Source organism: Strigops habroptila, chromosome 8, assembly GCF_004027225.2.
Source record: "Strigops habroptila isolate Jane chromosome 8, bStrHab1.2.pri, whole genome shotgun sequence".
NCBI lineage: Eukaryota > Metazoa > Chordata > Aves > Psittaciformes > Psittacidae > Strigops > Strigops habroptila.
The window spans coordinates 7,272,161-7,288,584 of NC_044284.2; the positions used below are offsets into that span (position 1 = coordinate 7,272,161).

The window sequence follows — 16,424 nt, forward strand, 5'->3', positions numbered from 1 at the left end:
CAACCCAAATCCCTGCGTGCACTGTGGGTATCCAATCTCCACCTCCCTGGGTCTGCCATGCCAGGAGCACAAGACCAGGCTGTGGTGGTAGCCCAAGAGCAGGGAGCTGCAGGGCACCACCCTGGCCTTTATGCTGCTTTTAAGGAGAGCTGCAAATAGGGTTTGGGAGAGTAATGAGGTCCTGGGGGATGAGGTCAGGAGAGTTCCTAACGAATCCAGCCTTTTTTCATTACCCTGTTGCTGTGGTTTTGCCCTATCTCCATGCACCATAAATCTGTGGGATGGGAAAACATGGCCAAACAGGCATGTAACCTAATTGATAGGTTGATCCTAATTGTGCCTCAACCCCAGGTAATCACTTGTGCCAGTAATTAATTGGAATACAAATAGCAGCTGCACTAATAGCAGTGCACTAAACCATGAAGAGCTACAAGAAAGTGATAATCGCTCATAAGACTTGTATTTATTTGTGAAGCATAAACTCGCTAGAGGCTTGTCAGCATGGAAAGAGGCGGAGGGGGTAGGATAAAGTCCTATATGTAGTCCATCAGCCATTGTACTTTCGTACAGGAAATACCATCAGATACAAAGTTGTCCCTTTGAAGTACTCTGGAGGAAACTAATACTGAACAAGGATGGGAGCAAGGCTGCCACACATCTTTGTGGTGTTTGTACTAGACACAGGTATACGATGAAAACATTCAGTCTGGCATGGAATTGTAGATCAGCAAACCCACCTGCAGATCCTCCATACTCATCCCAGGAGACCAGCCCAGTGTAATGGCATCGCTCTTTGAGGACAGTTGTGTGACTTCCTTACATGCAGGTGCAGTTTGTTACTCTCCAGCCAATCCAAGGGGAAGGAAAGGTTTATTCCACTGAAATGAAAGCATTAAACATCAACATCTATTTCTTACTGTGTGGCAGTATTCCCACCCACAAGGCAATCTGTGGGATCCCACCCATAAAGCAGGGCAGTTTTATGGAGAGGCATCAGGGAGGCAGAACAGGAGATCCCAGTTGAAGCTCTCCTCTAAATCCCTTGCAGGGAAGGACAGGAATTAGAGCTGACTGGAAATCTGCTACACACAAACTGATTTTTCCGTAAATAAGAAGTATTCACCAAGAAGCCCCTATTTACCAGCTTTGAAAGACACTGCTCCTCTCTCCTGCTCTGAACTTCCTGCAGTAGCTTAAGAAAAAGGTTATAATTTGGGTCAGGATTCAGACCCCACTGCTTGGCAAAGACCACTTGGAGCATCTAGGAAAAGCAAACTAAATAAATAAAGCTAGAAATAAAAACATGGAAGCAAATCCTTGTTCCAAAGCCACCCCTGCTGCCAAGGACTGACTTGCATTGTGCTAGTGCTTTTCCAAGATCCCTGATGTGATGCTCACATTCCAGCCCCATCACTGACAGGGGGACTCACAGAGAACAGGGCTGCACTGTCATCTGCCCAGCATGTTTTCATGTGCTGAACAACTGCACATTGAGAGCAGGAAGATTTCTGCCAGCTTCCCAACACCCTGGGGAAGCAGGAAGAACTCAATTTAGTAATCAAAATCAATTCCTTCTTTATTGAGAAAAAGACCTTCCACTTCAATTATTGAAGTAAAATATTAAAAGGAAAACCTTTTCATTCCCTGGGAGTTAACTAAGGAAAAACCCAAACCCCAACCAACCAAGGAAAACCCACTACTGCCACGCTAGGTCTGAGCTTGCCTGTTCTTGCTCACATGAAAAGCAGTGGAGCACTGCATCCTGCAAAGCTGGCAGCCAGCTCAGAAGAGGCACTGCAGAAACACTGTACAGATGACAGCCAGCTTCCTTTAGCGTGGCAACTTTCTCTCCTTCACAATGACTTGATTATTTTCAGCTCAAAATAGTCTGCATGTTCTTGATTTCTAAGAATATACCATGACATCTAGCAGCTTCCTGCAGAGAATAGGCCTCATGAGAGCACTGAAGGGAACAGGCTGACATTTAAGTGTTTTGAAGCTATTCCTTTTCATCTGTGCCGCACAACTGGCTACATTCCTTCTAAAGCACTGTAGCACTTGGGACCTCATCCTGCCATCCTGCCAAGACTCAGGCAGGTGGTGGGCTTTATACATTCATGACACTAACCTCAGAACCTCCATAAATCTATGCAGAATAGAGCCTTTATTTGGACATTGAAATACTGAGCAGTACCCAGCAGCTTATGAAGTAATATACGTGGGTCCAAGTGTGTGCAAAATGCTGCTAGAACAGGCTCTTTCACTCAGGAACACCTATTATGAACAGTGTCAATCTCCACAAAAGGTACTGGAATCAAAGCTCAATAAAGGAAATGGCCAAGGCAGACAAATGACCTTTAAATCAATTTTTATTAGAGATGTTGACATCTTGTATTTTCTGACAACAGGCTGATTGCCCACAGATTGATTAGACTGAAAGGCTTGACAAATAACACAGAAACAAGGTGAAGCTGAAGAGCATTTTGTTCTTTGTAGAAGCCTTTCCATATCAGTACTGTCCCAAGAGGGACCCAAACACACTATAGCTCCTGACGAAGTTCTTAGACATTCACAGTTCTCTTTACAAAGATGAGGCTATACACACGCTCCTCACCTAGTCTCACTGCAAAGGAAAGAACTTGACACTTCAGACAGCTACAACAAACATACCTTCAGTATCATCCCATTCCAGCTCTGAAGAGCACTCTTCATTTCACTTCATCCTGAGAGAACTAACCCACACAAGGTATCAGATTTAAGTGCAAGCTTAACAAGTTAGCAGCTGGGAAGTAACACCGAAGAACCACCTGGAACTCATAGTAGCTACAAGCCAGAGTAGTGTGCAGCTGATGCCAAAGCACTTCATGAAATTCAGCTGCTTTCTTCATAAGGAATTTACCAACTCAAACACTTTTACACACCACACAGAGCAAGTTCCTCCCCTAGAGGAAGGCCTACCATACTTCTCAGGTGCCAGCAGTACTATTTATGCTGCTTTTTAACTCAAAACACTGAGATTTTAGAAAGCTTCATAATAAAGGTGTTAGCTATACCTACCCTGAATGGGTTGGTCAGGATGAAAACTCTTGAGTATTAGGCTGTACTGGACCCATGCACATTATTTACTCTGTACGCAGTTTCTTGAATATAGGTTCCATGTTTTGATCAAGTGAGATGACATTACAAAACTAGAACTACTCACCATTAGCACCTTCAAACCAATGCTTCACTGAGGTTTTGGACATTTCTAAAAAGAACACCATTCATGCCGAAGAGCAACTGTTCAATATGGATTTGTATCACAGAATATAGTCCCCCTGCTGTCATCAAACTTAAGGCTCAAGTTTCTTACAACTTGAGAAGCAAATAAAAAACAAGGAAGTCTGAACAAAACATGAACACGAAGTATTCCAAAACCAAGGCGACCATCTTGAGAAACCTGGGCATCAGCAAACGCAAGCAGATAAAAGAGTGAAGGGGGAAGAGTTGCTGCTTAAATCTATTTCACCTCCTTTTGCACCTGCCCAGAATGCAGCCTCCGTTTACTGGCAGCAGCTCATTCCTCAAAATCCAGTTTGGAGAAAGCACAGCACCAAAGTTAGGAACAGTCCAAATGCAGTTGGTACCACTCGGTCAAAATGTTTACATTGGTCTCAATGAGGAAAGCTTGAAACTTCTTTAAACAAAGCAAGCCCTGAAAAGAGGAGACTGCCTCAGCAAGACTGCTCCTTCAGGGGCAGGTTTTAATGTCAGACACTAAGCAGAGTAAATGTCAGAATGCTGACTTCACGCACACTGCATGATGAAATAGAGGATGGTGAGAAATCCCCAGGAACACAGTAAGTGTTCCTAAGTCCTACTGTTTTTATCGTGCTTACATTTCTAAGCTCAGGGGTGTACTGACTGTTAAGCACGTTTACCGTTATATTTAAGATTTCCTTTTTTTAAGGCAAACTCAGGGAAAAACCCAACCAAACATGTGGAACAAATAGGACAGGAAAGGGTTTCTTTCCTGGTGAAAATTAAATAGTGTGAAGTCTTTAAAGATCAGTCACAGTATTATTTTTGTTATCAATTTATGGAATACAGACCACACTCAAGATTAGACAGCATTAAACTCTTGACTCTGAAATAATATACTACAAACTCACCTGTTCCTTTCATTCTGAGATTCACTTTGGCCACTGCAGGGTGCAAAATTGAACGTTTCTAAAAGTGTTCTGAAAACTTGTGTCAAAATCTGAACTAGAAACTTGCAGACTGATTCATATACACTGTACCTATAAGTACGAATAATTACATTACCTGCTGCCTGAGAACAGAATCCTAAAATGATTTTCCTTCTACAGAGTACAATTTCAAGAATTAAATAGTATTTTTAAATCCAAGCATTCCCATGGCCAAGGGCCAGAACATTTCTCTGCTTAAAATATCAAGATAAAACTACTACTTTTTATTCCCGTGCTTCCCAAATTAGAAGCACTGAGGGTAGCTGAGTATCCATCTCCAAACAGAAGGCAAGGCACACTCTTCTTAGTGCAGCTTGCGAAGGAGAGTCAGACTATTGAGAACAAGCAGCTGTCTTAGCCCTAAATAATCCTGTATTGTGGGATGAACAAAACTCTTCAAGGCAGCAATATCCCCTGCTGTGTATCTTTATACAATATCCAAAAGTAACAGTGAATGATTTAATAAAACAATAAAATCATTCTCTAAGGGAGCTCAGAATATAGCAATATCTGCTTTCAAAGCATAACCCAGAGAGAAGTGTGGGGTTTTTTAGTATTTTATTGAATAAGCACATCAGCAAGTAAAATTTTAAGAAAACTCTACACAGCTTCCTAGAAATAACAGTCTACAATTCCCTCCTCAGTTATCTTTAGCCATCTGGTTTTCATATTTCCCCAAGCAGCTTATGCAGGTTTTTTCCCCCTCTGTGATTTTCCCATTTTGATTATTTTAATAAATAATGGACACCACAAGCGATCCTGGAGAAAAATCCACATCTCAGCACTGCATAGCTGGACAACTAAGTTCACTGGATGTCATCATCATCAAAGAGATCTTCAAAATCTAGTCAGAAAAATAAGATAAGGTAAAATTAACCTTAGAAGTTTCAACTGTTACATAGACACATACTCAAGTACAGTTCATTATTTCGTTTAAAGACAGAAATTGAAAAAGCGAATTAAGTAAATGAGACCTACTGCACCATCAGTTACTATAAATGCAACATCAACGTGCAAAGAGACAAAGGCGGCAGGCAGGCAGACCCATGTATATGTTCTCCATCATACACAAATTAAATGGCTTCACTTGTACAATACGAGTGTCACAATTAATTCTATAGAAGCAAAATAAAGCTTCAAAGGAGGAGCTTTTATAAACACATCATGTAGCCATCACATTCAGAGTGGATCAACCATGGCTTCAGAACTAAATGAGTGCTGGCTTTACGCATGCAGCAAGTCTCAGATGAGACACTTCTGCTTTGGGTCACAGTATCCAGGCTCACGCTTATGAGTTTTGCAGACTGACGCTCACATCTGTGACTTGCTGTTAGAAATCCTTTCCTTAAAGAACATCTCACTGCTGTGAAGGTGTGAATAACATTGTTCTCAGAACTCATGTCAGACTAGGGACACGTGGCCGGCTAAGCACAGCTCTTGTAGTCATCTTTGGGAAGTACTCATTATCTACTCTGCTTTGTATACTGAGCACAAGCTAACAACATAACTGAAACCAAGTATTTATTCTTACAGAAGGCAGGAAACAAGCGCCATACAATAAACTGAGGATCAAACCTCATTTAGAAGAGCCCTAAGCTACCAAAAGAATGTAGTACCACAACTTGATGGCAGAACTTCATGGAAATACCTACTGCTGAACATGCTGTCTCCAACAAAGAGCTAGGTCCCTTACAACTGTTCAGAGTATATTAATACAGAACCTCCTTTTTCTCCTATATTCTAAGCCTTGAGCAACACGAGAAACCTACTTCATTTCAGAATACCAGTTTGTGGCATCACCACCACAACCATCAGATTTGATAACACACCTGAAATTCACTGTTGAAATGTCTAAACATACTTCAGATGTATTAAAAAATCCGCCTTAGTAACTAAGTGTAAGGCGCTGTATATTCTATCCCTACATGGCCAGATACATCTCTCTTCTCTCTAAAAGCAACTGTATATGCTTATATGCATACAGTTGACTTTCAAATACAGAAAGCGTATAAAACCCAAAGTTTTATTTACCTTTGGATACATATACATGCACACCTTTAGAGATTAGAGAATTATCTATAAAGTAGTAACACCCAGAGACAGTGTTGCAAAGCTCTGTCCACATTTTTACATGCATTTACACTGTTGAATAGAAGCTATTGAATATAAGGAAGTTCTTCCCTGTGAGGGTGCTGAGGCACTGGCACAGGGTGCCCAGAGAAGCTGTGGCTGCCCCATCCCCGGCAGTGTTCAAGGCCAGGTTGGACACAGGGGCTTGGAGCAACCTGCTCTAGTGGAAGGTGTCCCTGCCCGTGGCAGAAAGTTGGAACTGGATGGGCTTTAAGGTCCTTTCCAACAATAACCATCCTATGATTCTATGTAAACAGATCAAGGCATTTTTACTTGCAGTAATTAACATACTAAATCGCCTAAAACCTCCAGGAGAGCAGAAACACGCATTAGATCACTCCCACCCGTACCATTTAACACTGAAGCTGATGATACCATTCACTAGAAGCGCGGTCAGCGCGACCTTCAGCGACTACAAAACACACAGGCTTAGGGAGACACCAAGCGAGGTTTGCTGTGACCCCCTTCACTTCCCGCTGCAATCACCTGGCGGGCCCAAGGCGTTACCGCCCGGGCAGGCTCCGCACCGACCCCCTATCGCCCACCCCGGAGCGCGGCGGCCCTTACCGTTAAAGAAGTCAGCGTGCACCGCTTTCTCGTTGGCGGCCAGGTCCATCAGCAGCCCAGTGCTTCCCCCTGCCTGGGAAACAGGCGCTGAACACCGCCGGGCAGCGCGGCCCCGGCAACACCCGCTACGCCGGGCGGCCCCGGCGCTGCCCCCCGCAGGCAGCTCCCCCAGCGCCCCGCCCGTCCCCTCACCTCATCGAGATCCACGTACGGGCCGGCTCCCTCCGGGAACATCTCGTCTACCGCCGGCTTCATGGCGGCACCTCCGCCCGCTCCCTTCCGGCCACGCTGCGCCTCCTTCCGCTATGAGCCGGGCAGCGAGGCGCCGCTCTGCGCGCTTGGAGGCCTCGCGTCTCTCTGGTTACGCTGGGGGTGGGTCCCGCCGTTGGTATGGCGGGAAGGGCGGGGTTGGTAGCCAGCCTTGGGATGGGGAGAATCATGGAACTATAGACTGGTTTGGGTTGGAAGAGACCTTAAAGCTCATCCAGTGCCAACCCCTGCCAAGGGACACCTTCCACTAGAGCAGGTTGCTCCAAGCCCCTGTGTCCAACCTGGCCTTGAACACTGCCAGGGATGGGGCAGCCACAGCTTCTCTGGGCACCCTGTGCCAGCGCCTCAGCACCCTCACAGGGAAGAACTTCTGCCTAATGTCTAATCTCAATCTCCCCTCTGTCAGTTTGAAGCCATTCCCCCTTGTCCTGTCCCTACAGGTTCTTGTCCAAAGCCCCTCTCCAGGTTTCCTGGAGCCCCTTTAGGCACTGGAGCTGCTCTAAGGTCTCCCCTTAAGGAGCCTTCTCTTCTCCAGGCTGCCCCAGCCCAGCTCTCTCAGCCTGGCTCCAGAGCAGAGCTGCTCCAGCCCTCGCAGCATCTCTGTGGCCTCCTCTGGACTCGCTCCAACAGCTCCACGTCCCTCTTGTGCTGTTGCCCCAGAGCTGGATCAGGACTGCAGGGGGGGTCCCACCAGAGCGCAGCAGAGGGGGAGAATCCCTTCCCTCAACCTGCTGCTCACGCTGAAATGGTGTTGAGCTAGCCAAGGGGCTGCTAAAAGGGCACCAGTGATGCTGGATTTGCAGCAGGAAGGTCAAAATTTATCCCAGAAGAAACTGTGTAAATATCTGTCCAGGTTTAGGAGAACTGTCTTGTTTTCAGTAGATAATGACTGAATGAACAAAGGCCGAAGGGCCCCACAGGAGGAGGATAACATCCTCAGACCAACGACATAAATCTTATTAGCAAGAAGTTGGCAATGAAACTACATTTTAAGGTATCCTGGAGAGGACTGCCTTCATTATAATACTAAAAATCGCACCCCCTTGAGATAAGAGACCCTTCCTCATGGAACACATGTAGTAAAATAAGCCCAATACTGTGTCTTTAAACAAAGAATGTAAGAGCTAATGATTGTAGATTACTGATCAATCACTGTAACTGGGAGTGTGCTACCTTATAAATTTTGTGCATAAATCTAATGAAGAAGCCAGCATTGGGTGTGCTTGATTTGTGGAAAGGCACCACCGAGCAACCTGTGCAGAATAAATAATGTCTCCTCTCTAAACAGACTTAAAGTGTGTTGAGAGTTCTCTTTCAAACAGGCAACACCATTACACTGCAAAGGATGTGGCTGTGAATTACACTGGTGGTCCTTCCAGCCACCAAAGTCAGTGGACTGGTGTTTAAGTACTATGTGCACAGAGAACAGTCTCCTGGGTCAAGGATATGAACATCATGTGTTAAAAAACCCACCCAAAGCCACACAACAGAATCAAGGAGTTTATTGATTTCATGCAAAAGCACAGATTGTGAGAAAGAAAAGGCTGATTTAAAGCATGATATGCTATGAATGATTGCTGTGAGTATTAATAAGTGGCTGCGGGGTGCGTTTGCTGGCAGCTGTGTATTCACTTAACCATCTTGGCACCAGCTTCAGCAAAAAGCAGTTAGTGCTCGTGGTTGGGCACGTGGTAGCCAAGGTGACTCCCAAAAGGGAACTGGGAAAAGAAGGCTCTGGCCATTTCATCGATCCTGTTGTAGGCTCCCAGGTTCCGGAAATACTCCACGTAGGACCAGAAATCGCTGGATGAGAAGGGCCAGTACAGCAAGGCTACCGATTCCTGGTAGGGATCTTAGAGAACGATAAAAACCACTGCAGATTAGCGTAATGCAAAGCATTTTTGTTGAAAGCTTGGGACTGGGAGCCAATATGGTTTGGGGTTGTGGGTTCCCTTGGGGCTTGTGGGCTCCTTGTGGGCTCCTCTGGCAGGAGAGAGGAGGGCAGAGGCTTTGACCTGCTCTCTGCTCTGGGTGCACCAGGAATAGCAGAGTGGGACAAGATGGAGAGCAGGGATAAAGGGGCACCATCAGCATACGGGGCAATTCAAGACTTCATCAGGCTGCTTGAATTTCTAGAAGGGTGCTTGTTATTTAAAAGCAAGGAGTAATTGCAATTGAAAGCCATTTTTCCTCATTCCACACTATTTTCTCTGCCCAATATAAAAATTTAAGGAATAAGGCACCATCACATACACTGTGCCCCTGCAGCTGCCCGCTCTGCCTGCAAGTTCCTGGCAGTGAAGCCATGGGAAGGGGCCGTGCAGTTTCTCCCCTGACATCTCAGCACAAAGGCAGCTTGGCTGAGTACAGCACCAGGTGGGGGTGCAGGATCCTCCCCAGGCTCCCAGGAACTAGGTCCATGCTGCCCTGAGTTGTGCTTCTTAGCAGGCCATAGGAAACAGGATAAGGAAGCGGAGAGGAAAGGCATTGCCACTGTGAAGACAGCTGCTGCCTTTGTGCCCGCTCCAGGAAATGTGAAATGCTTATTGAAACAAGATTTCAAATGCAGCAGAAAACAAAAGCAATTCTGAAAATGCAGGAGCTAACCACTGTTTAGCCCAAATCTGGGCAAGCACAGAGGCACATGTAAAATGTAAACGCTAGCTGAGACCACAGCTACAAATGTCTCTGTGCAGCAAAGCTAAAGCCAGTATTTTGATTTGATTTAAGGCTCATTTAAATAAACAGGAGGCATTCCACTCACCAGGCTCAGCTTGGGACCAAGGTCTTTGGTGGGAATTAAGAGCCTTCAGCAATCTTATTGTCAGACCTTAATTTTATGAAGTTTGCAGCATACAGGCACAGATGGCATATAACAAATCAAATGAACCAGCCAAATACTGTCTGTAGAGGAGAATTCACTGTTTATACCAGCTGACCTTAGATTCACTTTGCAGTCAGCTGCTTGGCCCAGCGTGAAAGAAAGCCATAATTGTTGCTAATGAGAGCAACAGGATGCTGCCTGAACAAGGTTTTATTTTTAGATTGACACACAGTCTTCTGACTGAGAGGTTACTGCAGAAATATTTGCTGTGCACAAATGTAAGAGCACCCTTAAACTTGTGAGAACACAGATGATGCATTCAAAGAGTTCATAGGGAGATATAATGGAGCATAGGGAGCAATGTTTTGAATTCAAAGTAATCACATTAGCCCTTATTCCATATATATATTTCTACTTTCTATATCTGTTACAATTCTCTTTCTCTGCGAATTTGTATATCTGTGCACTCGGGATGCTGCTGGCTATCCTGCTGGTCACTGAGATGAACACCAGCAATAGCAGTACCTGGTTACTGCAGATACTTCTATGTAACTCCTTTATCATAAAGAATTCTGCCTGAAAACACCAGAGAGAGGGGTGAACTGCCATAATTATCAGAAAGCCAGTGGAAACATCATTAGGATGCTGAGCATTTTTGTAATCAAAGGCAAACACTAATCCAATGGACTAATCACACAAAGTGACACAAACCACAGGGCAGCTGTGCTAAGGGATTTATTCCAACATTTCTTTAATTGGATTTGTGGCAATTTGTAGATTTTAAGCTTTTTGTCATGGAAGTCAGTATTTCTTGCCAATGACGAGACACACATATAGTATTACTGTTGAGGATAGACAAAATTTTCAGATGTCCAATACATTTATAACTCTGGTGCTTTCCAGTTGTGATTTTGTACAACAGAATTAGTGAGCTGACCATAACACCCCTGTTTGTTTTAAGACAGCAAGTATATTAGGTCTAATATTAGACATTAATATGTCAGCTTTTCATAAATTCTAAAGAAATTTCTAAGAATACACTCTTCTTTCTCCACCAGAACTAGATGAAAGCACTTCCACAGCCCACTGAGGTTAGTAAAGTTCCTGCCAAAATTGCTGCTGGAGATCAGGTCTGGGAGTTACAAATGACTCTCCTAATTGTTAGTGATACAAAGGAAGGAATAACACATTAAGAATTACCATCTCCATTCTGGATTGATCGGGCATCTGTAAATAAAGAGGAGACTCATCAGTACCAGCTCCTGCACAGAAGTACTTGCTGTAAATGAAAGCTTTGCTGTGTAGCCAGAAGCTCACAAGTTCTTCAATGCACACCCAGGACCCTCTCTATAGCCAAACTTCTTTTGTTTCCTCAACAGCTGAACAAGGAATTCCCCATTTGCAGTCACTCAGTGCTACAAACCAAATACTCTTAACTAACAGCCAGAGCAGTTGAGATTAAAACACAAGCTGTATCTGATACTAAACAGAAGATCCTGTATTAGTAGAAAAATATTTGTCTGCTTGAAAAAGCTAATGAGAATGAATTCAGCAGTAATCTTACCTGTGAGCATGTTCATCAGCATACAGAAGAGAAATAAGCCCATAAATGTCATCTTTCCTGCAAGATATGGCTCGTGTTTCTGAAAAGTAATCTGAACACCTGAGGATTACTGCAAGAGATTAATAATTATGCAAAGTCTATTATTTCTTCTTTAATTAGAAGAATATGCTCCAGAATAGATCCTAAGTATTAATTTAGGCATAACAACATCCAATTACATTCCCATGCTGTTTCTGAACTGCAACACAGAGTATTAAAAGAACCACAGTCCTGAAGTATGTACTGGTATTTTATTATTAGGTGGCATAAATTCAAAAAGCTCCTCTGAACTGACATGAAATTAAGTGTCTTTGGAAATGTTTTCTTTGTGGTTAATTTAATTTCACTCTAGAAATTACCTCTTTCTCCTTCTTTCTTCTTCTTGCAGTAGTAACTGTCTGTAGCTCTGAGTCAGCTACAAACTCCAAAAGGATTTCTATTGCTGTAAAATAGCAGCACTGTTTAAGGGAGGGTGGGGGGAAAGGAGAGAAACGTCACCAAATCGCTACACCAATCTGATGCTGTCTTCTTCAGGTAGAGGGATTTTAACTGCTCACATTTGCATTATATTTCAGCACTGACCACGGGAGAGACAGTGGGCAGTTTGAGAGGAAATCAGAATCAACTTTGGCAATAATATTTTCGTGTTTTGAAGACAGAGGGAGAAAATGCAGAAGCAATTAAAGTGATTATTACCTTTGCTGACCTCCTGGTTGTATTTCTTTCTGCCCCTCTAGAAAAATAGATTTTAAGAAATGTTGTTTGAGCAAATTGCTAAGAGGTAATAACCTCAGAATTCCCTCTCCAGCTGAGTCACAAAACCCGCAAACACTTGACACTGATTTATGTTTTTACTTGAGATCCTTAAAACCTAGATCTTGAAGTGTACAGAGGAACCAAGTGCTGACTGAAATCAATTGGCTTACATTAGGCAAAGAAGTAGGTCTCCAGTGACCACAGCCATCCTGATGGTGCAGGTACTGCAGCCTTCAAAGACGGTCGATAAGGTGCATTGAAGTGCATTTTCACATTATACTGATTTCCTCAGAAGGTGGTTTGGGTTCAGGTGTGTACAGGTTGCTGAGCGGATCCAGCACTTTGAGAAGCCTGGAGGGGAGACACTGGAGAATATTCAATCAATGTGTACATCTTGATTTTCTTTTAGCACAAAACTCCTGTTTGCAGCAGGGGTGGCCAGGGACTAAGGTGGAGCATCAAGTGCTCTGCAACTCATGGGGAGATGTGGGATTTCCATGCTCCTAGAAGATGTGGCGTTCAGCTCGTGTTGCCAAACCTGGCAACTGTTTCCACATGGCTCTGCTCTGGAAATGAAATGCCAGCACAGATCTCACTGCTCACATTCACACTGCCATGATCTGATCGTATGGTTGCTGATCTGAACTGCTGTCTCTCAGCTGGGAGTCTTCAGTTACTTTACAGTCTACAAAATCATTTATCTATCTCAATTCTAGATGCTTGCATTTCCCAACTATGTCCTGACATCGGTGCCTTTGCTCTACCAGATCCACCAGTCTGCCACAGGAGTATCACACAGGGAAGGTCCTCATAGTTATGCAAAATCGTGGAGCAGAGAGACTCAGGTGAGTGGCCTTGCAGGAGGCCCCAGCTTTGCTGGAGTTCATTCCTATCTACATGCTGAGTTAGATAGCCCTGCCAAGAATTAATTAAAGATGTTCTGAGCAAGGGGTAAAAAGAGTGCTTTGTAGCACACCAAGCTGTGCCAACTCTTGTGGAGGCTGAAAAGAAAAATATTATGACAGCAGAACCTATTCCATCTTTGTTCAAATCCAGGTTTGACGGGGCTTGGAGCAACCTGCTCTAGTGGAAGGTGTCCCTGCCTATGGCAGGGGGCTGGAACTGGGTGAGCTTCAAGGTCTCTTCCAACTCAAACCATTCTGTGACTCTATGAAAGGCTTTAATCCTCCTGTTCAATATTTCCGAGGCCTGCAGTGGGGGGTCCCTACATCAGCCACCTCTGCCCCACTCGCCTGGGTTATGGCACTTGCTGGTGGGAGAAGGCACTTTCCTTGTTTGGTGGAGCCCTGTGGCACAGCCATGCAAAGCCAAACAGCACTTCCCCTTTCACTACCTAATCAGTATATCCTGTTCAAGTACACTATGGGAAGCACTGACGTATGCTAACACACACACACAAGTCATTAGCTGTAACTAAATAGCTAGCATAAAGCTACTTCTCTGCACATCCATCATTAGGTTTTCGTTTTGGCAGTAGGTAAAGGAAATTTCCAAGTGGGAGGTGAGACAACACATTTTGGGTCACAGCAAAGAAGAGTAGTAACATTCCTGACAGAGCCACATCCTGCAGCTCTCCTCTCAGGGAATTAGCAGTGCTGTAGGAGGATAATAAAGTCACAGAGGTTATCAGGTTCAAGGGCACTCAGGTGTTCTGCTGCAACAGTGGATGGTCTAGGAGGATATCTGTAACTATTGAGGATCACACTGACATACACCTTTACACCTACCTCCTTTATGGTTTCTTATTCTGTCTTTTGAAGCTTGGAGCTACCACCTTCCAGAGCTAGGAGGATCACAGATCTGACATTGTGTGACTGTCTTTTAACTACTACAGGCTTTTCATTTAACTCATATCTAAGTCTTCCATTTGATAGTGCACTGATTGGAGATGGAAATGTATTCTGAGGGTTCCCATGCTAAAGGAGGTCTAGGAAATTACAGAAAGAGGATGAGAATTAGCACTTGAAGCAGTTGCATCAGGAGATACAGCCAAGAGATACAGTTGTTTTAAATGCTAATTTTAATCCCTTTTCTATCAAGGCTTCTGTTGCTGTACATGACTACTTCCTCCCTAGGTCTCTCTGTTTTAAATACAGCATTGGACTAGAGAAGAACTGGTGAGTTCTCATCAGTTGCTTGAAGGACTACGCATGGTGAGCTCAGAGTGCCAGAGCACTGCATCTTCTGGGGCCAACCAGAAAGCACACTATGCACTTGGCAGCATTTGTATTATACTGCAAGCATGTTCATGCCATCTCCTCCTTTCTTTTTGCTCTAAGACCCTTTTCCTTTTTTCAGAGGTCAGTCGAAATAACAGCAGTGGATACCAGCACAAGTGCTGGTATGGATCAATTATCAGAGCCCTCCACTAATAGTTGCTGCCCTGTAGGCTTCTTCACTACTGAGCACTAATTGGAGATGCCATGGGGCCCACAAATGCAAATCTGGCACAGCAGCAGCCACCTTTCAGTAGATACTATAGCAGTTACCAGGGTAGCTGCTGAAAGAGCCAAATGTTTTAATTTCTACTCATTTTGGAGAGCAACTCAATGTTTTACTTTTTTCAGAAAGGCTCAAAGTTCAAAACACTTATTTTTTCTGGCAGCAGGTTCTTCAGATACCTCATTCTAACATTTGCATGAAGTTTTTTAGATAAAGCCATTGACTCACAAAACCTTTGCTACATTATAGAAGGGGTTGATGGTAATGAGCTTATCCCACCCAACCTGGCTCAGGAGGATCCAATGAATACAAGCTTTTTGTAGATGGCTCTCAAAGCCAGAAAAATCCCACATACATAAGTCAGAGATGGAAATCAATTGGAGCATAGAGGACATTCCCTTGGGAATAGGAGAATGCAGTTTGGGCAGCGCAGTTGTTTGTGTGACTTGCTCCCTGATGGGGAACAGCCCTGGAGCTGCCAGCCCCGCAAGCCTGCCTTCGGGTGGGCCCATTGCTAATGGGCTGCTTTACACAGAGCCAGACCCTGTGGAGCAGTTCAGCTCTCCTTGTTCTTTAACTAGAAACAAAGATAAAGGGATATGAAAAAGCAACTTTATGGATGCCTTTGTTTTCTCAATAGCTACATTAGACTGGCATTACACATGAAAAAAAATTCTATAATCCTCCAGGCACTGAAAACCCCCCCTGAACATTGTTTTAAAGAAGAAGAATATTTCCTATTTAATCAATAGGCAAAAGCACATGCATACAGAGCTCTGTAAGAACTTACTAAAAAGCTAAATGGCACTTACAGCTGCATCTGAAGTGCTTTCCCCTTGGGTTGAGCCAGCAAAGCATTCTCTGTGGGGCCGCAACACCTCTGCACATCAGACAAGAAACAGCAATGATATAGATGGACCATCCCTGGGAAACACAAATATTTGATTATTTCCTTCAGCAATTTGGTCCAAATAATATAGATCAAAAGGAGATTCCTGTGACTGGAGTATGCTTTGCTCAGACAGGTGTGAATTGCCCTAGATCTTTCAGACATTCACAGCTTCATTTTCTTTCCTTTGAGCTCTGCTTCTCTTTTTGTGTATACAGAAGCTCTAAAATCATCTGATGATGCTGGGTTACACAGGATAGTAAAGCCAAGGGCAGAAGAGGAATCAGGTGAGGACCTCACAGCACCAGCAGCTGAACAAAAAAACATCCAATAAAAGTAAATGTAAAATGAGGTACCTGGGTAGATATCCCCAACTTTAAAGGCCCTTGGTATCTGACCATTTCCACTCAGAAGCTAGATTTGGAGCTACAATAGATAGTTCTGGTAAAATGTTGTTCAATGCTCAGACAAAAGGGAAAATTAAATAGTATGAGAAGAAAAAACCCACAAGGCATCGTTATGCCATCATGCTACAGTTGTTCCCATTTTGAATACAGCATGCATTTTTTGTTTCATCATCACAGAGGGGCAGGATAGAACAAGTAAAGATACACAGGGGATGAGAGGGGCTCACAGGCAAGGACCAGCTAAATCAGGCTGGGACTCTTCCAGCCAGCAAAGGGATGAGAAATA

At 44.0% G+C, this 16,424-nt stretch overlaps 2 protein-coding genes across 2 annotated transcripts; both read right to left on the bottom strand.

The window, feature by feature from the left end:
• Positions 1–4,768: 4,768 nt before the first annotated feature.
• On the bottom strand, positions 4,769–7,279 carry COPS9 (COP9 signalosome subunit 9). Its single transcript, XM_030495179.1, has 3 exons — positions 7,119–7,279; positions 6,927–6,999; positions 4,769–5,073 (listed from the first exon to the last, which is right to left on the bottom strand). Exons 1-3 carry the CDS (start codon positions 7,179–7,181, stop codon positions 5,036–5,038), a joined length of 174 nt encoding a protein of 57 aa, XP_030351039.1. The 5' UTR covers positions 7,182–7,279; the 3' UTR covers positions 4,769–5,035.
• A 1,404-nt stretch (positions 7,280–8,683) lies between these two features.
• Positions 8,684–12,054, bottom strand: OTOS (otospiralin). Its single transcript, XM_030495353.1, has 4 exons — positions 11,983–12,054; positions 11,585–11,675; positions 11,221–11,247; positions 8,684–9,048 (listed from the first exon to the last, which is right to left on the bottom strand). Exons 2-4 carry the CDS (start codon positions 11,634–11,636, stop codon positions 8,864–8,866), a joined length of 264 nt encoding a protein of 87 aa, XP_030351213.1. The 5' UTR covers positions 11,637–11,675; positions 11,983–12,054; the 3' UTR covers positions 8,684–8,863.
• Between the last annotated feature and the right edge of the window lie 4,370 nt (positions 12,055–16,424).